General features: G+C 41.2%; 1 protein-coding gene across 4 annotated transcripts in view; it reads right to left on the reverse strand.

Annotated features, from left to right (window-relative positions):
* Positions 1–405: 405 nt before the first annotated feature.
* The window catches only part of dip2a (disco-interacting protein 2 homolog A), an 84,536-nt gene continuing 64,165 nt past the window's right edge, over positions 406–20,776 (reverse strand). For 2 of the 4 annotated variants that reach the window (XM_070838472.1, XM_070838470.1), the window contains 29 exons: positions 20,359–20,469; positions 19,096–19,219; positions 18,905–19,014; positions 18,651–18,753; positions 17,974–18,038; positions 17,399–17,492; positions 16,726–16,845; positions 16,405–16,519; positions 15,814–15,953; positions 15,416–15,552; positions 15,198–15,278; positions 14,350–14,477; positions 14,123–14,237; positions 13,303–13,504; positions 13,023–13,123; positions 12,645–12,725; positions 12,119–12,236; positions 11,744–11,865; positions 11,422–11,533; positions 11,154–11,263; positions 10,573–10,703; positions 10,235–10,403; positions 9,678–9,848; positions 5,103–5,164; positions 4,755–4,812; positions 4,554–4,628; positions 3,010–3,184; positions 2,680–2,803; positions 406–2,509 (listed from right to left, as the gene is read on the reverse strand). In XM_070838472.1, coding sequence (XP_070694573.1) covers positions 2,257–2,509; positions 2,680–2,803; positions 3,010–3,184; positions 4,554–4,628; positions 4,755–4,812; positions 5,103–5,164; positions 9,678–9,848; positions 10,235–10,403; positions 10,573–10,703; positions 11,154–11,263; positions 11,422–11,533; positions 11,744–11,865; positions 12,119–12,236; positions 12,645–12,725; positions 13,023–13,123; positions 13,303–13,504; positions 14,123–14,237; positions 14,350–14,477; positions 15,198–15,278; positions 15,416–15,552; positions 15,814–15,953; positions 16,405–16,519; positions 16,726–16,845; positions 17,399–17,492; positions 17,974–18,038; positions 18,651–18,753; positions 18,905–19,014; positions 19,096–19,219; positions 20,359–20,469 — 3,507 coding nt within the window. In that variant the 3' untranslated portion in view covers positions 406–2,256. Of the gene's footprint in view, positions 2,510–2,679; positions 2,804–3,009; positions 3,185–4,553; positions 4,629–4,754; positions 4,813–5,102; positions 5,165–9,677; positions 9,849–10,234; positions 10,404–10,572; positions 10,704–11,153; positions 11,264–11,421; positions 11,534–11,743; positions 11,866–12,118; positions 12,237–12,644; positions 12,726–13,013; positions 13,124–13,302; positions 13,505–14,122; positions 14,238–14,349; positions 14,478–15,197; positions 15,279–15,415; positions 15,553–15,813; positions 15,954–16,404; positions 16,520–16,725; positions 16,846–17,398; positions 17,493–17,973; positions 18,039–18,650; positions 18,754–18,904; positions 19,015–19,095; positions 19,220–20,358; positions 20,470–20,776 lie in introns of all 4 variants that reach the window. The other 2 variants (XM_070838471.1, XM_070838469.1) reach the window with 1 other exon arrangement.

The following is a 20,776-nucleotide window of genomic DNA, read 5'->3' on the forward strand; positions in this document are numbered from 1 at the left end:
GTGTGTGTGTTTTAATGGGTTTCAACCTACCTGTTGTCTGAGGGAGATTTGTGCTGTCATGTATTTCTGACTTAAGGTGGTTTGATGGCTGCAGCTGATAGATGGAGAGCTATTTTTAGCACCACCTCTTGAAGGGTGAAGAAGTCCTTAATAGCGACCGCTGAAACCTAAAGGGGAGGTTCGCTTCATTAACAATATCCCCAGGAATTATTACACTTTGACTGTTATCATGCTTTTTAGATTGTTCACCCAATATGGGGCATCAGGCTTGAAATAGTTTTTACAAAAAGCTGAACTGACGTTTTTACTGGCACCTCAGATCGTAGCATTTAAAATAAGTATTTACCTTAAAATGTTCTTATTGGACAGGACACTTGGATGTTCAGTTGCCGAAGAAAACAAACATTTCAAGTTAAAAGCACTTTTTTTATTCATTAAGAAATCATGTTATGAAAATAATGACAACTAACCATATATCAGACAAATGTATCTTTCTGTATGTTGACGACAAAAGTTTGCTCTGGAGCGCGAGGCGTCTCAGCAGTCACCAGAGCATGACCCGTCCTCTCCTTGTGCTCGGAGTGTGCTTCGTTTCACCCAGTTCTTTCATACTATAAAAATGTTTACAAGGCTTTTCATGTCTCTTCCCAGCGTCCACACATGAGGATACATTTCAGATATTGTTTTTTGTTCACATATATACCAGATTCGGTCTTTGCGTTATGCTTCCTGTCGTCTCCTCCTATCGTCTATTAATAATTTACACAAAACCTGTACATACTTACAGCAGGCTGGGGCCTGTTTCTGCGGGGATGTGCACATAGAAAAAAAGAAGCGACACACAGTGAACCGAATCTTTACAAAGTCAATGTGACAAGGTGGGAGTTTACGGTGTTACGAACACTTAGACGCGTGCCTCATACGGTACATGCAGCTAACGACGTTTCGACTCTCATTCAACCTTGTCACTCAAAATGAGACATTCTGCATCAACCCAATGTCGACTACAATTTCTTCCAGTCTTTTGCTATAAAACACTCATTCAACGCAACTGACAATAGTGACGGACACAGTTAAAAATGTTTATGGAGTAAGTGTGTGTTTGTAATGGCTGATGTTAGGATCAAGTATATTCATCTTAGATCAAGACTTTGGGTGCAATAAGAGCAGGATTTACCACACCTAACCTCCCTCTGCATATTCCCTCCCTATCCAACAGCTGATAAACTTCACAAAATTAAGTTAGACAGGAGCTGGGATAGGAGCAGGCATCTGAAAAAACACTTAAGGCTTAATTCATATCATTTGGCACATTGCTAATAGTAAGCAACGATTATGTTCCTCGCCATCTGATGACTTTGAATGATCGGCACTTGCTGTCTGCAGTCATTCAAAGCAACGTCTTTTACATCACTCATATTGCATTTTGTTCAGATAAAACAATAACTACATTATACATTTTAGATTTAGAAAAAGAACGAGATTGAGTCAAACCACATTGTTTCTAAGCGTTCTGTTACTGACAAACAAAAGCACTACTGCTGGAAATGAGCAACAAATAACACTAACTAACTGCCCCGTCCTCCTTCACCACTGCTGTGTGCTTCTTAGAACTGCGCTGGGGCACAAAAATCAGGGTTCACTTTAGGGTGCAGCTGTAATCTGAAGAGCTGCTCCCACACTCCCAGACTTTCTCGACCTGCAATGGCACAGGAGCCTCTGTGAAAGTGAAGTGTGTTGGAGCTTGTTTGAACCAGGGTTAGGGTACTGGCATCAGTCCTGTTCTATGGCACAAGTGTATGGCAAACACAGCTAACATTCATCATTTTGGAGACTGACAGTAAGTAAATTATGCTAATGGCACAGTGTAGTAATACTTAACCACCTGCTGTACTGCTATCGGCTGTCCTGGATTTAAGGAGTCTCTAGCATACGTACAAAACTCACCTCAACAAACCAAAATGCCCATAAAAACATTATTTGTTGAGGCAAGAAATCACAGGGAGAAATAGACATGAAGTTTGAGTCAATCTTATTCCTCTTGGGACTTATCTCCATTTTGCTGTGAAGTTTTGCATCCACGTTTCTTTCATATTCCCACTTCTTGAGCTGAAAGAAGAGAGCAGCTCGCTTTCATTCAGCAGACGCTGTGCTGACTCCGGGCCTGCGACAGTTACCAGCCCCATATTCACTGTCCCGCTGTCTCCTGTTGTGTGATAAGCCACGTGGAAGAGTAACCCTCCTGCAGCCGGGCCCTCACATGTTGTAAGCCACGTATATGGGGTCCAGCTGGTCAGCCAGGAATCCGTCTCTGAGGTGCATGCGTTGCTTCTCCCCTCTGGAGTTGATGGGGATGACGCCAGGGTCGACCACCACCACCACCCCTACGATGAGGTAGTGCTCCTCCAGGACTACGTTGGTGACCAGGGCCACCAGGTCCAGGGCCTCCTGCTCTGACCCCTCCAGCTCCACGACCACCACGAGGAGGTTGGTCCAAGTGAACACCGCACTGGAGGGAGGCAGAGACACGGTAAGTGGGAAAGGGCAGACGGTAGTCAGAATTCATGTTACTCAACTACAGTTCGAATATAAAATGAATCAACATCTGGCTACATGGTGACTATTTCAAACTGAACAGTGATAATCTCATCATATTTGCAATTGGTGTCAATTCCTCACCATTCAGCTATGCTCTTGTGAGAACGGATAACAGAGGTCTCGATGTCAATTGGGTGATACCTCATTCCCCTCAGCTCCAGAGTCTCATCAAGAGAGCCCACCACATAGAGGGCGTCGTGCCGCTCTGAGACACATAAACACACGCACACAGTCACAGATTTGTCAGTTTATATCTGCTAGGTTACAGAGATCAAGTTTTGAGGTGAGAGAAAAAAGGAGGTAAGAAATATCTATAGTTTGTAATAATCTGTGTTGAAAAATGTGTGAGCCCAGCTGACGCCAAAAGCAAGGCGCTGACTGTAAGCTAGAGCGAGCGCTGGTGAGTCTCACCTCCACTGGCGTCAGTCAGCTCTGTGCGCCGCAGGAAGCCCAGGTAGCCCGTCCGCGCCCACACTGTCTGCGTGTCGCCAAAGCTCAGCTTGGTGTTGAAGTGGTCAGCGTGCAGCGCCTCCTCACCATAAACTGTGTAGTAGCCTGTGGCATTGTGAGGGCTGCTCACCCAGATCTATCACACACAGAATGATCATCATGCTCATCTGTCGCTCTTTTGACCAAAGTTATGGGTCCATTACACATTTACATAAAAAAGATAATAAAAAGGTATTAACTTGGAATCATAAATATTAATGTGTTGACTGTGTTGGGCTTTGAACATTTTAATATTAATTAAAATGTTATAAAATATTAATAACTGTGTGCATAGTCACAAGATGCATATGATACTGACAGGACAGCTGTGGTTGTTTGATTATTTGGTAACGATACACGAGAAGAACAAAAATCTGAGGACATTTTTGATTTCGGATGGGATTTGTGCCAAATAAATAAGGTAGTGTTACACAGTACTGTAGGTGCTGCTGCATGGCTCCGTTTCTTAGGCAGCATGTTTACATGTACCAAAGAAACATCAGGGTATCAACTGTTTATGTATCACCAATTTGAATTTCAGACTTTAATGGCACCATTTACTTACATTTCAGGGCAAGACACCAAATGTTAAAATATAGTCGTACAAATACATATAATGTCGGTTCAAAACTTTAACAATAAGCTGACAATAACTGGTTTAGTTAAAGAACAACTGTCCAAATATATTTATTAATGTGAAAAAAATACATATTTGTCTTTAATGATATTAATCACTACAAATGTCTTGCAGCCAGAATTGCATACGTTACGTGTTCAATGAAGCTGCACCATTAGCAGGAATAAAGAGACATTTGAAGTAAACTCTGAACTGATTTCTTCAAACATTCAATATTTATTTTGTTCTTGGAGTGGATTTTTGATCAAGTTTACAGCATTAAGATGAATTAATATCTAAGACCTTCCTAAACAGAATTCAAGTCTAGTTTCCAGTCAAGTATTTATAGTTTTTTGAAAAAATATTTAAGGTCTTTTATCAGTAAATGTGAATTTAAGACATCTAAAGCTTTTTTTAAGAACCCACAGCAACCCTAAACATGGTTACTTTGTATCCACATTTTCATGCAGCAGGTCAGTAATGTGATTTCTCCCTCTGCTGACTTATTTGACAGCATTAATTACTGTAGCATTGAAGCAAAATATGGCTTTGTTTTTGTTTGATTGTGTGTGTGTGTGTTAATTTGCAAATAAATTCTTTAAAAATCAGACAATGTGATTTTCTGGATTTTTTTTTCTCATTTTGTCTCTCATAGTTGAAGTGTACCTATGATGAAAATTACAGGCCTCTGTCATCTTTTTAAGTGGGAGAACTTGCACAATTGGTGGCTGACTAAATACTTTTTTGCCCCACTGTAGGTGTCTCATTTACATAATGTTTAAGAAATTAGTTTACTGCAGAAAACCTGATGGTGGAACAGGTTACGATGGAACAGGTCAGCTAACATTACCTCTCCTAGATGGGAGTCTCCCAAAGGTCCTTTAGTCTCCGTGTTGGCGATGATCACCTTCACTCCTGGAAGGATCTGCAACAGCAGACGGCCATATCTCAAATCACCATGTCAGCTTGAGGAGAGAGCAACTATTTGGCAGCATAAAGTCATAGTTGTTTTGTAGTGTCTTGTGTAGTGCATGTTTACATGATGCCGTACCTTCCCAGACTCCATCAGTGGCAAGCTATGTGGCGACCCTCTCTCCACCAGGCGAACCCTGAAGGAAACACGAATGAAAAACACAAAATGAGCAATTTTGTTTCTCTATTCTCGTTTCAGTTCTGGAAAAAGGAAAAACTTCTTTGGAAGAATGTATTTAAGTAAAACTTTACATTTACAAGAAAATCAAAAGAAAACCATAGATAATAAAATCAAACAAGAATAATAATTAATCACATCATATGGTAGCAAACTATACATTATATTATAATCACAATGCATCAACATGACAACTTTTATATCTCAGACAGCTCATGTCGTCCGAATGGCTGCAGTGGCGCCCCCTACCTATCATGGCGCAGAGCTCTCATGTCCACATAAACAGTGGTGGGGTCCGGTCCAGCTGTGCCCTGGAGATAAAAACAAGCAGAGTGGGGCACGAGTCAGTGATGTAACTGTTATGGGCCTAAGAGTAATGCTTGTGTGTAGCCTGAGTGGAGGGGAGGTGGAAGCTGCTTATGACACAATTGATGACAAAGCGGGGTGGGAGGGGGGCAGCCAGAAGCCGACCAGCCAGGCTATGATAGTTAGGACTTTGGCAAAACTCAGCCATGTAGCCACAGACGCTGTAAGTACCTGCAGAGTTAAAGTCACCTGCTCTGATGCTGCCAGTTTGTTTTCATACAGGTGTAAGAAGGTCGGGAAAAGCTGCAGTGCCGGTTAATAGAAGGAATACAAGAAATAATAAATCAGCTGTAGTTTATTTCCGTCGAATGCTTAAGTTCTGTAAGAAAAAAGCCAAACAAATGTCAGAAACAGTCTAACTGAGCACCATGTCTCAGGAACTGATTCTGGTTGTCAGATATTAATCCCCTCCACTTTGGGATTTGTCATCATTATTGCTGAAAGACTGGTCACAGCACATTGTGTTTCCCATCACTCCTTTGCCAGCATGCAGCCAGAACACAAGCTGGCAATGAGTCACTGAACGCCTGTCTGTGAGGTCAAAGCAAGACACAGAGCGGGCTGATTCTGTTTATTTAGAAAACATCAACAAGACTCAATACAGAGATTAGTCTTTGCCAAAAAAACAAACAAACAAACAAAAAATAAAACCAAAGCCAGCGATTTGATTAGCCTAATTAAAAGTGCATGAATCTCCCCCATCATAGATAATAAGGGAGTCCTCCTCTTCTAGACCAAACTCCCTGTCCACTCTTGTTCATGCTCCCGTCAATCTTAATCTAAATCTCTCCCTATTCAAAAAATGTAATGGCCAAATCAATGTTTATGTTGGCCTTTTTGCTCCACTAGCAGAAAATGCATTAATCCACTCGTCTTCAATATAGAGAACATTTTCTTCCTGGCAGGCTTGTGGGATCAAAACAATCAAAGACAAAGATATCAAAGATATGCTGATAAGATATTCTTATATTTACAAGAACTCTCAGAGAAGTTTAATCTTCCTAAAAATCTTTTTTAGGCACATCCATATGTTGCATAACCTTTAGTTGGAAATATTCAATCTCACAAATGACCTCAGTCTCTGTCAAACAATCTGGAATCACTGCCTCATGGTCAGAGTCACCCTCACGCCTGCAATATCAAATTATTTGAAAAACTGTATAGCTTTTGTAACTCTCTTGGCTCGCTCCACCTACTCATCTCTCGTGGATTTTATAGACATCCTCTACTTTGTTACAATGGGAAAGAAAAAAGCTCAACACTATGAGGATCGTTCTGTTTGTTCTGTGTGTTTGTTTGTTGTCGTTTACTCTGAAGTGTGTTTTGTGATTATGTAAAGCCATATTAGGAACTCTGTATACTAATGTTATCTGTTATCTGTCTTGACACTCAGTGAATAAAGTTTAGGAAAAAAAACAAGTGAATTAATCACTACTGTCAAACATTTCCTGTTAAGAACCTGATCAACATGTTGGCTCATCCTGTGCGACTTAACCGTCAAAACTGTGTGTAGTATTTGTTAATGAGGAGTTGAAAAAAATATGTCTCACACTAAATGACTACTGGTAGAAAAGACGAGGCTACCAGCAGAATATTCATTAAATAAATAACTAAATAATTAAACAAAATAATTATCCACTACAACCAACACATAAACTAAATATGGTAAAATGTTTCAGTTAGATCAAAGGGTTTGACATGGTACTCAAATCAGAAGTCCTCCCAAATTAACTTAATTGCAGCAGAGTTCATATTGCTAGCTCATGGTAGCACATCACGTATAACCTATCATAAAGCAATGGTCGAGAGCCAGCCGGTACAGGTAAGACTCGGCTAAAATGAATAGAGGCAAAGTGAAGCTTAAGCCTGTCAGAGGAAAACGAAACCAAGAAAAGAAATCAGTGAATTAAAGTTAAGTGTAAAAAAATCATGCCAGATGAGGAACAAACACACACAGACACACACATACACACACAGATCCAGCAGCAGCCCAATGAGCAAACAGCAACTCTTATCCTACAGTTACCTGCTCAGCCAGTTTCCCTAACCTGTTGGGCTGACGGGACAGGGCAGGACAGATAAATAAAGACATATATATATATATATGTATAGATATGTGTTTATATATGTGGACATACATGCACACACCCACTCATGAACAAAACCACCAGGGATAGGGAGAACCAAGTTAAACAGAACATCAAAGGGCCACAGGAGGAAAGAAAAATGATGAACAGTCAGACTGAGAAGCTTGGTATGGTGTTTTCGCCAATGTTCGAAAACCTATGAAATATAAACCTTTATACATTTCCTAAACCCATAAATTAGGCATTAAAGCATAAAAAAAGATTATTTCTTTGCATTTACCTCCATTCAGGTGATAAAATAAATGTGAGTTTTTTACTTGCTTATTTGTGCCAGCTGAAATGCTTCTGTTACATTTTGCACCATTTTGCAAAATGTAACAGAAGCATTTCACCAAATGAACCATTTTGCTCTTGTTACCATCGAATAAGTGTATATTGACATATTACTTTTTGGAGTAACCCTAACCCTTTTACTGCCTTTTTCTGTTTTCTTGATTCCGAGCATACAGTTGTGGTCAAAAGTTTACATACACTTGTAAAGAACATAATGTTATGGCTCTCTTGAGTTTCCAGTTATTTCTACAACTCTGATTTTTCTCTGATAGAGTGATTGGAACAGATACTTCTTTGTCACATAAAACATTCATGAAGTTTGGTTCTTTTATGACTTTATTATGGGTTAACAGAAAAAGTGACCAAATCTGCTGGGTCAAAAATATACATACAGCAATGCTAATATTTGGTTACATGTCCCTTGGCCATTTTCACTTCAATTAGGCGCTTTTGGTAGCCATCCACAAGCTTCTGGCAAGCTTCTGGTTGAATCTTTGACCACTCCTCTTGACAGAATTGGTGCAGTTCAGTTAAATTTGTTGGCTTTCTGACATGGACTTGTTTCTTCAGCATTGTCCACATGTTCTCAATGGGGTTTAAGTCAGGACTTTGGGAAGGCCATTCTAAAACCTTAATTCTAACCTGATTTAGCCATTCCATTACCACTTTTGATGTGTGTTTGGGGTCATTGTCCTGTTGGAACACCCAACTGCGCCCAAGACCCAACCTTTGGGCTGATGATTTTAGGTTATCTTGAAGAATTTGAAGGTAATCCTCCTTCTTCATTATCCCATTTATTCTCTGTAAAGCACCAGTTCCATTGGCAGCAAAACAGCCCCACAGCATAATACTACCACCACCGTGCTTGACAGTAGGCATGGTGTTCTTGGGGTTAAAGGCCTCACCTTTTCTCCTCCAAACATATTGCTGGGCATTGTGGCCAAACAGCTTGATTTTTGTTTCGTCTGACCACAGAACTTTCCTCCAGAAGGTCTTATCTTTGTCCATGTGATCAGCAGCAAACTTCAGTCGAGCCTTAAGGTGCCGCTTTTGGAGCAAGGGCTTCCTTCTTGCACGGCAGCCTCTCAGTCCATGGCGATGCAAAACACGCTTGACTGTGGACACTGACACCTGTGTTCCAGCAGCTTCTAATTCTTGGCAGATCTGCTTTTTGGTGGTTCTCGGTTGACTCTTCACCCTCCTGACCAATTTTCTCTCAGCAGCAGGTGATAGCTTGCATGTTCTTCCTGGTCATGGCAGTGACAAAACAGTGCCATGCACTTTATACTTACAAACAATTGTTTGCACTGTTGCTCTTGGGACCTACAGCTGCTTTGAAATGGCTCCAAGTGACTTTCCTGACTTGTTCAAGTCAATGATTCGCTTTTTCAGATCCGTGCTGAGCTCCTTTGACTTTCCGATTGTAGCGTTTGTGGGCGTTTGTATCCAATGAGCCCTATTTAAATGGCCTCAGAGAAGTCACCAGCTGTAGTCACTCATAATCACTCACAAGAAGTTAAGAAGCCATGCTATGAAGCTCATTTCATTGACACAACTTTCTAAGTCACCAAAATTGCTAATTCATGTTGCTGTATGTATATTTTTGACCCAGCACATTTGGTCACATTTTCAGTTAACCCATAATAAAGTCATAAAAGAACCAAACTTCATGAATGCTTTTTGTGACAAAGAAGTATCTGTTCCAATCACTCTATCAGAGAAAAATCAGAGTTGTAGAAATGACATTATGTTCTTTACAAGTGTATGTAAACTTTTGACCACAACTGTACATCTGGTCTACATGCTTATTTTCTTTTCCTGTAACTGACTGCTGCATAAACTAGCTGAACAGGCTGTGTAAAGCAACAACATTCACTGCCTACATTTTTCAAGGATTTCTTCATTCCTTCTCTAAAACATTGCATAGATTTATAGCCAGTTTTGCCCCCTAAAACATTGACCACCATGAACTCTGGACCTCTCTAACCCTAAGCCGCCTCTTCCTCCTCCTCCTCTTTTTCCTTGACCACCCGCTTACCTGCAAACAGATCGCCACATTCACCCTGCAGCCAAAGGTGGTGCTGACAGCGCGTGGCGAAAGCCCCAAGTCCTTGAAGATCTTTGAGAAGGACTGAGTGAGAGCTATGCGGGGCCTCTCCTCTGCTACCACCATGCATGTCCGCACACAAGACAGGTTCACATTTCGCAACTGCAAATGGAAAAAAGAAAAGTTGGATCAGCAAAAACTAAAAACTTTATGTAAATTGTGTGAAAACACAAATGTAGTTTAATACAGTAAACAAATAAGGATTAAGTAATATTCTTTCTCAATTTGCAAAGACGACTGAGGAAGTTGCAAGCAATTTACATTTTCATATTAATAGAACTTTTTATTAGATAGATTCTACTTATCAAACACAGACATGATTTGTAAAAACAGTAATCAGCATACAGACACGGAGAGGTGAAGTGTTTCACAGCTGAGTACCTTAACATTGTCGGCAACAGCACCACAGGGAAAATGAATAATGGAGGAAAACTGCAGTTTGTTGCTTCACCATTGACATGACTCAACACCTGTAGAGAGAAACTAACCCGCAGTGCTTCTGTCTGTGAACCCAGGCCCTTGGTGCACATCTCCATGACTGAATACGAGCAGAAGGTGACACGCACTTTGTACTGGCTGACAGCAGCAAGCCACAGAGACGCGTTGCTCTCCAGCTCCAGGGGGGGAACTAGGATCGACTGGTGGCCTGAGTACACACTGAAACCATAAACATACATGGAATCAGGGAGGCTGAATGTGAAGACAGAGACAAAAAAGTCTCCACTAGAAAACAACACAACGTTTCTGTCCAGCCAAAGGCTCTTCAACACCAATGCTTTTATTTCTGATTTGACCGTCATTCGTGTGTCCAGAGCTGCTGGTTTACCTGCACAGGCACCAGAGTGCGAAGCCCAGGCCGCAGTAGGGGTCCAGACAGATGGCGATCTGCCGGGAAGGGTACAGTTCACACTGCAGTTTGATGGAGCGACACAAGGCACTGGTGGCGGCGTGAGACATCTAGAGGAGATGATATGACACACAAAGACATGAATGATGCATCAAAATGGGATTTTGGAAGTTAAAAACACCTTAAGTTAAAACAACTCCTTGAGCTTTTAGACATCCGTTATCACTTGGACACCTCAGCAGTGTGAGGATGGTTGCTTTAAGAAAAGAACTTTCTCTATAATCAACTGGACTGGTGCCCAATAAAGCAATACCCTCCAGCTGCCTGTGAACTTTAATGTGCTGAAGTTTACCCGATCTAAACATTTAGTTTTGTATTTTGTTAGCTAGTAATGACAGTAACCATATTGTTGTTTTACTCATAATCTCTACCTGCAAACAGCAGACTGTAAATATTAAAATTAATAAAAGTCCTACTAACAGAAACAAAGAAAGACTGGCACAACAGACTATGACATCCTATCAAACACCCAGATGGCCCATGTGTGTCCTTCAACATACTTTGACCCCTGCTAAGATGCCTGTTGTGGACACACTGAAGTCCAGGTAAGCTAACATCTCTGGGGTCGGGGGCTTGTACATCTGGGGACTCTTCTTCCTGGGGAGGTCATCTGGGGGATGGACAGGAGGAGTGAAGGAGAGATTTCAAAGCAGGCATGGAAATCACTGATCACGTCCTTTCTTTGCTAAAAAAAAAAATCTACTCTTTGGTGGGAATACGAGAGCATAAACTGAAAACCTGTGTGATGTGGGAGTGTATACAACTCACCTGTGTCCAGCACCATGGGCCAGCTCTTGATGTCCACAGCAGCTGCAGCCTCTTTGGATTTCAGCAGTTTCATTATTGCTTGAGTGGTCAAGATACACACCGACTTACTGACCTTTAATACACACATATAACATTGTTAATACATATATATTACATTACATGTAATTCAGAAAAGCATCCCTCATTTGGCAGAGCTGATTTTGAATATATCTTATTTCATTGCAATTTGTCAATACATACATTTGTCAGGTTTAATGATTGTAAAAATTGTGCAGAGAGGGATTAGATTAGCATTTAGATGCAGGTCAGCTGACTCTATTACCTCAACAATCATCTTGACAGTGGGCAGAGTGGTTGCCAGGTTCTGGGGGTGTGGGGGTCTGACAGTGACTGGCACACAGCCAGCATACAGGCAGCCATAGAAGGTGGCAATCAGGTCGATTCCTGTATGCAAATGTCTATATTTAGAATTTTGCATTTTATACCTTGTAGTTGATGAACTGAATATGGGATAACAGTAGATTAGGCATTACAGTAACATTAAGAACATCACTGAGAGCCTCAGTCTCTTCTGGAGTGTGACTATGCTTAATGGAAAAACTGAAGAACTGAAGATGGGGACAGTGAGGACATAGCTGTCACACTAAAGAACAGAAGTGAAAGGACAAGTAGCATTAGTGTTAGAAGCACCTCTTACCTGGTGGGTAGACGAGTGCTACGTGGTCTCCAGTGTTGAGGCGTCCCATCAGTGCAGCAGCCACCCGCTCTGCCCGCTTGTGGAGCTGCAGACAGGAAGCTGTGCTGGCCACCGTACCCTGAAAAGCAAAAGATAAGAACACACGGTACATCCATTTACACTGCTGTTTGTATTTCAAAGACAGCGGCTCGTCTTCATCATCCTATTGATTCATCAGCCAGTAGAGATTTCAATCCAGGTAGCTTTCATTTTAACATCTCCTGCTGTTTTAGTCCCTTGCAACCTAGTTTCCTTGTCTGTAGCAAACATATAATTAAGACTGCTTATTTTTTCTTTTTAGAAAACTGGAGTTAAGAATTTTTGCATCAATCCACTGAATTTGACAAAAATAGACATAAACTAGATAAGTAGATTACAAGAAAAATAGATAAATCGTTTTATCTGGTTTGCTGAGAAATAAACTATATCACATTATATATTGCTATTGCAAAACACCATTCTATATACCATGAATAAAAGCCAATACCTTTGCATTGAGAACCAGGAAGAGAGGATGGTCTGGAGTGGCCTGAGCTCTCCATTGCAGCACATCTTGTATGTACAGAAACTACAGGGGAAAGAGACAATCAAGTTAACTACAGAGAAATGAGGGGAACACACAGCAAAGTCACGCATGAAATGATGGACCATGGTGGTTTTTCTAATGAAGGAATGACAGATATGATGTGAAGCTGAAAAGAGCAATGGGTGGTGATACAAGTGAAATCTGAGTTCCACCACGCCTGTGTTCATTCACATAACTTTCAGATTCCACTCTCTCCAGTAGGGATCCTTACCTGTGTCTGCAGTGTGTGTGCGGATGTGATGAGTGGGTGAAATGAGGATGACTATCTACCTTACGTGCCTGGTCATTGTCCTCTAGCTGGGCCACGTCTCTCCCACAGGCCTGTGCTATCCTCTTGCCTGCCACCAGGTTGCCCACTATCATAGAAGCAGGACCGACCTCTGTCCAGCACAACCACACGCACCAATGTCATCATACATGTCAGTGAGGTTAGAGCCAACATTCATATCAACACGAAAATATGTAATACAGCGCTAAAAAATGGAGAAACCAGATAAATGAGTTTTCATGCCACATTTGTCTCTAAACCTGATCCATGCTGGGACATCTGGTGGGCTACCTGGCTGTTTTTGTCTCGGCTTTGGCAGGTTGGTGACGCATGTGTGAGGGCACATGAGGACGTTGCAGGGGTGCAAAGCACCCTCCAGGAAGCGCTGTTTGGTCTCAGATATATGGATGCCACCCAGCGGAGCCTTAGGCAGCGTGTTAGCAGGCACCAGAGCCAGGCAGTATACCCCGACCTGGTGGATGCTGTCTATGGCCTGGGAACATATGGGTAACATGCAGAAAATTTGAGATCAGTAAAGCTAGTAAGTAAATGAGAGGAAGTTGTTTCACTTTTACTCTATTAAAACACAACAATATGAGTTTTTGTGTTTTTTTGCAATCCAATTCTTTGTTTTTTGATTAGAAAATAAACCAAATCAAGACAAAAAGTTTGATCTTTTTTTTTTTTACCATACATTTATTTTTTACCACATTAAATATAAACTATGAATAATATAATTTTCCAAGGCCTGCATTAAGGCAGTATTGATACTCAACCTGGACAGCAATAGCATCCTTAAACATCTTTCTTAATGTAATGCATTCAGGAATGCTTCAACATCCCAGACATGAGAATTATTCACTGCAATAAATTATTTCAAGGAAGATTGAAAGTTTTGCAAGTTGCTTTTAAAATGAAATTGATATATATGTAAACCAATGATTTCCTGGAAGGTAGAACATCAATTTATAATATAAAACTAGATGGAGTAATATTAACTAAGCATACCAGATTTGCACTTGGAGATAAAACATATAAAACCAGATGTATAGTCCTTAAATTAGATGTGACTATGCGATGAGATCTGAAAAAGTCAGAGCACAATGAGCACCTGAAGGACGCGGCTCATCCACTGGAAGCTGTCTTCCTCAGAGGCGTCTGGCCTCTGCTCTGCCACAACAACGATCCTCTCATCATGCAGCACGGACACAGAAAACACTGCTATCCTGGGAACACACAACACAAAAAACACTGATTCACTGACTCTCTATTGATACAGTATACAGAGAGGCACAGTTTTTAAATTCTGGATGTTTTTAAAGCTGCTTCCTCTTTTACCTCCCCCTGTACACAAACTTCATGGGCTCCACTGCTAATGCTGTGGCCACTACGTCATCAGCATTGTGTCTCCGCCCACTGACCACCATCAGTCCATCCATCTTCCCCACAACAAACACGAGGCTGTCCTGGTGGGAAACACAAAGCACACACACTGCTGACACATACAGTATGCGTCCAGACACATAGCACGAGAGGCAATGGTACTTGAAAAGATTTACTTAATGCCTTTATACCCTTGAGCTGTCCTTAAAATCAGAACAGGAATAAAAACCATCATTATCTGTCAACTCGTGATGTTAAAGTGGTAAAACGTGACAGTTGTTTGTTTAAACTAACATCTAAAGGTAGTTTCTAAAAAGTTTTCATAGGAACTTCAGTATATACTCCTATAAAACTGTCCACACAGAGTTGTTTCTGAAAAGACACACTGCAGTTGAATTTTAGCTCAATTGAAATTCCATTTTCTTCTATTGCATCAAGCCAAAGCTTTGGAGACATATATCTCAAGCCCTGAGCACATAAACTGAAACTATCTGCATGGTTAGATATTTCTAGATGCTTCTGTGATTTGAGTGAACTGATCCTTTACGTAGGACAGGGGCAGGTTGGGTAAAATAGATCAAAAAGATACGTCACTGAACATCGCAGATTGATGATCTATGATAAAAGGAGACTATTTGAGGCCTCAGCTGACATGTCCTTAAAAAGCATGTGCTGCCAAAACTACAAAATAAGTGGGACGTCTTTGAGAACTCGTGTTTTTAACAGGGCCACCTTAATGTTACGAGACAGACATCAACATTATGAATGGGTAAAAGACTGCACATTAATGAGGTAGAACTTACTGGTCCCACAAAGCCCAGCAGTGAGGTCCTGGTAAAAGGTCTGTCACTGATGGGAAGCCCGGATGATGTGACTGGGATGGTCTGCAACAAGACACAATACGTTAAAAAAACACACATTCATTGATCAAGAACAAATTTTAACTGTCTTTACAAATACACATCTATGAATACAGAATCTAAAGACATGAACTGCAGAATTTGTCACACATGAACCTCACCTCAAAGACGTTCTTGGTCATGCCCGGGAGGCCGTAGTAAGCTACACCCGTGCTACCTGAGCTCACGCAGATCTCTCCAACCTCATCTGTCTGACAGAGATAGGGTGTTCCCTCCACCCGCACCACACAAACCAGAGCTGGAGACGCATGATGACAGTAGGGTGGGACATTAGGAACAATGAAATATCATTTAAAGCAGATGTCTAAATTAGTTTACAGATTCCTGTTTGGATTACTTATTTCTAAACTCTTCAGTTTAGTTTTTAGATTTTACAAAATCTAATCCGACCACCGCTATTCTTTGAGGACAGACGGTTGTGTCTGTCTTTCATCTTTATCTTCAGCATTTTGCTCATTAACGGCAGCAAAATGTTAAAAAGCAGCACAGTGTACGGTACCTCCAGGCATGACCTGTCCCACATCCTGCACTGTGAGGACAGAGAGTTTCTCCTCCGTGTCCACACGGATCACACTGTGGCTCAGCCCCCCCATAGACAGCACCGCCTTCCCTGGAGGAGGAACACCCATTTCTGGAGGTCTGCAAGACAAACATTATCACAGTTACGCTTGTTATTACTGAACACAAGATGTAAAAAAACCTGCAGTTGAGATAGCTGCAGATGTCAGAAAACAACACTGTCACCGATTCCTCTTTAATTCCTCTGCCTTTCAAGTCAAACTGCGCAACTCAGTCTGTACAGCAGCTAGAGCTGGAAACATAATCCAGAAAAGAGGCATTTTTCATTTCAAAAATAGAGCCAGTTTTCCTATTTGAAGCATGTGTTGTTAGTCTTTCTGTCTTCCTAATCCTTCTCCATGACTGAGCCCTGTGATCAGCAGAGAACCTCTGTGTTAAAGTAGCACAAATCTCCATCTTTTCCACCCCGGATTTAGCCAATGTCGGGAATGCACTGGCATATTATAGCACAGTAATGCAAAGTGGTGGCAGGTCGCTTTTGTTCTAACAAGAAGCAGTAACAGCAGCTCACCTGCGGATGGCGACAGTCATGGCTTCTGAAGAGCTGGCACATGGACAGATCACCTCAGGTCGCAGCCCACGTGCCTGAAACACGTTGAGGAAGGCATCGCAGGAGGATATCGACCCTGTGGTAACACACACACGCACAAATGCACACACACGCACGCATGCACACACACACACACGCACAAATGCACACACACACACACGCATGCACACACACACAAAGCCAGACATGCAAGCAAACACAACAAAACAAATCAATGGTAATCTCTTGTGGCTTTAGGGTGTTTAATTATTTTATTAAATGAGAATCTGCAGGTGGACTCACATGGATTAGCGCCGTCGGCTACGATGAGCATGCGCAGTGAGCTCAGGCTGATGTCTCTCTGGTCTCTCTGGGCCAGAAGAGACCAGTGCATGTCCCGCGACTTCACCACTGCAACCCGTGCTGCGCAGGGGACACAAAGACAAAGAGACAGGCTCGTAATAGAATCAGCCAATCACCTCCTCTGTCATCCAGCTTGACAGCCAATTGCAGAGCATAAAATCTGACAGACAAATAGCAGCACGGCCTGACTCAGTTGCCAACAGGTGACTCAGCGGGCCTCCTGTGCTCGACCTGCACTGGGATAACGCAACTGAACTGGAGATCAGTGAGTCCCACAATCTATTGCTTGAATCCATCCGCCTGTCAAATGTGCAGTGAGAGTCAAAACTGAAACATACTCTCTCTCCAAGTATGGTCTTAAGAAAATTTTGTGTAAACTATTTAACTATTTTACTCAAGGTGCTTTCTTGTGAAAACCTATATACTGTCCTGCATGTGACATGTCCTGTATGATAGAATTCACTATAATAAATAAAATCAGTTTTACGTACTGAATAGCAATAAAAAAAAAATGCACCCTACAGTTACGATGAAATAAGGCTGGTTTGTCCAGAACTTATTCCTTCCAAGAGCCGGCACGCAGTGACAAATGTTAATATAGATTGAACCTCACCTTTGTATGTGTGAACCTTCTGTATCCAGGAGAGGGGGTTGACTTTCATCAAGGAGTAAGGGATGCTGATCACGTGCATCCGATTCATGACACTCTGCCATGGGAACGGAGAAGCATCACATAAGCACCAAAAATATGCCACGAGGGTATTATAATTACATGATGTCTCTGTAAACAAGCTGCGAGTCATGACAAGATGTTATCACTGACTATGCTATGAGTACAAATAAAACATGTTTGTGGTACTGCTGTGTCATTTTAGGAATTTAAACGTGCAACAACAGGTCAATATAAATTATGAGTTGTATGTAAATCCCAAGGCATGTTTAAAAGCATCATTCAAGGTTAGGTTGAGTATGTTTTGGAAGAAAGTGAATAATTTACTATAGGTTAAAAATTCTCAAATAATGAGACAAGGTGTTTCTAGCCATAAAGACTTCATTAGTTTGAATGGATTTATATACTGATGAAACCCTCAAAGGAAAGAAGTCAGATAAATCAGATATTGTATCAGTAAACTGAGCACGGATCTCTTCTATTTCCAATTATATAACCCTCCTATTAGCTTTACTCACAGTGAGAACACCATGCCATAATCCTGCTTCTCTCTTGAAGTCCAGGACGTTGGTTATGGTCTCAGCTGCAAATCAAAAAGGAGATTTTGCCAAGATTAGTGGTGAAATGGGGTCTGTGACATTTAATCTTGCATTCCTATTCTTTACTAGAGCATTTATACATCATCCTATTATTTTAAACAACAAAAGCTCAGTAAACGAAGCTGTGTAATGATATGTAAATCCTGACTGTAGCTATATTGGATTGAGTGAAGCACCAAACCAAAAAGTTTCAGAAACAGACCTGGAGAGTCTCCAGGGGCTGCTGGAGTAGTTAGGAGTTATTTAGAGCAAAACTGGGACACTGGAGGAGAGGATGTGCCTTATGTTCGCTTTCTTTTTAAGCAGACCTGACCCAGGTCTGACAGAAAGAAACACAACCAGCTGAGCAGCTGCATTTCTCAACTAGACTTTAATTACACTCATAATAGGATCTGTGAGCAACGTAAAAGGGGAATTCTATGATATTATAGATAATAAAATAGGTGTATTCAATGAATGTGCTCTGCCTTATCTAACATGCACTATAAATAAGAAAAAACAACACATCATTTCCAAAAAGCCAAGCCCAGTATCTACATTTCTTAATTATTCCTCCATTTTCACACAAATGAGTAAAAGCAGAGAGTCCTCCTCACCTTCAGTGTAGCCACAGGCCTGTGTGAGGGCGTGACAGTGAGCCAGCATGGCTGAATGGGACACTGTGATCCCCATGGTGCTTCCTTCCTTGCTGGTTTTATACTGGATATAAGAAACATGAAAAAACATTTGAACAGTTTCATTCCAAAAACAATGGCAAACATTAAATGAAAAAGAAGAGTACTTATTATTGCCTTAGAAATATTAGACACAAATGAAATATAAATTTTATCCACAATGAAACTCCACTTACCTCTATGTAGGCTATGTCATTACTGGCCTCCCGTACTGGAGGATGCCAGTCTTTTGGAGGCTTCACAACATGTTTTCCATCTGTCACAAACCACAGCAACCGCGGCCAGCCTGCAGAGAAAGAGACGTGAAGTCAGTACAAACCAAATTAAACTGTACAGACAGTCAAAATGAAAATAAAACCGGCTGTACCTTTGAAAGTGGCAACCTCCCCCGTTTGTGCTTTGGGCAAACCTTTCTGACAAGCATCAGTGGTCAGTGCCAACGTGACGCCACAGCTGCCCAACAGAAAGCCAATCTGCTGACTTCCTGCATCCTGGGGGACCAAGGACGATGAAAAACAAAAGTTCATACTGGCAAACTTTGTCAAACAGTATCACACAACAACTATTAAGAACAATAAAATTCAGAACATAAAAGGTTTGAGAAAAGATGCTCTAAGGGAATGTGGGAATTGTAACAGGGAGAGAAAGAAGGATAGAGATCGAAGAAGAAGAAACCTCAGATCGTTGCACATCAAAGGAGCAGCAGGTAAGAAAGCAGAGTGACAGCCAATCACTATTAAAAACTCTACCACTGAGCATCAAAGCCCAATCGTAGCAGGAACGAAGCCCAAGATCTGACAAACACTCACTCATATTTGATTGGCTGTGCAAATTAGCGTACAGCTGAGCAAACCACACTGTGCAAAAAAAAGAGAGAGAAAAATGGGAGAGATACCTGGAGGGAGGAAAATAAGTAATAGGAAGAAAAAAGGGGATGAAGAAATAAAGAGGAACAGAAAGTGAGAGGGAGGAAAAATGTGAATTGGCAGAGCGAGCGAATGAGTTTGACTCCTGAGAACAGTTGGCCTGTGATCTAATATTTTGACTGGAATTACACATCATTTCACCTCACTCAAATCTCATTAATTACAGGACAGCGTCTGCCAACAGCATGCTTATAAAGGGCAATCAAGAACAGGCATTGATATTCAGCCTGTGTAACTAATGTGGATGAATTTCATTCGGTTTGAGCTGATGGATGGAAGGAAACGGCGATGCATTACGGCGCTGTGTAGTTACAACATTTAAAACAAACAATGCTGCTGCTGCAGTCGTAATCATGCAACACATTACCAAGAAGCTAGATGTTGTTTGGAACAAACAGGTAATCTGAGATATTGGAATAAATCGTAAATATCCACATTGAAAAAAACTGCACATCTCGACTATCCTTCAATCATTTAGAGGTCAAATGTCCAGCAGGGGTCACTACTGCTCTGCACTGATTATGCAGAGCAGTACATATAAAAATGTCTATACATCATCCTAATTTTCTTAATATTCATCGGCATATTAATGCAAGCTCTGTGACAAAATAATGATGACATAATTAATATTAAAAATAATATAATTTCATTATTAAAGACAAAGTCAGACATTCGAGGAGACTGCATTTTGCATTTGCCTTTACCTTTCTGGTCAGCGGCACTTCAATAGGCACAGGTACCAGCTCTGCCAGAAGACAGCCGTAGAACGCCACCATGAACATCACTGGGTCGTTGTTGGGGAAAACAAGCGCAACCTGCAGGTGTATCACAGGCATAATATGTTATGTAGCGAGTATTGTGATCAAGATCTGAAGCCAAACATTTCCTTCCCCTCACAAAAAATGAAGTCGTGATGTTTTATTTCTAAAGAGAGAACAAAAACATGCAGCCTTCAGTAAGGGAATAATCAGACATATCAAGATTTGAAGGAGGCTAACTTCATATCCATCAACTTTTTTTCCCCAACAATTTTCCACACTACTTCTTGTTAAGAGAAATACAATGGCTCCAGACTTTGAATTGAACTTGTCTACCCTTGCATTCACTTTAGGAGCCTCAGTC

Source organism: Pempheris klunzingeri, chromosome 10 (assembly GCF_042242105.1).
Source record: "Pempheris klunzingeri isolate RE-2024b chromosome 10, fPemKlu1.hap1, whole genome shotgun sequence".
Lineage (NCBI taxonomy): Eukaryota > Metazoa > Chordata > Actinopteri > Acropomatiformes > Pempheridae > Pempheris > Pempheris klunzingeri.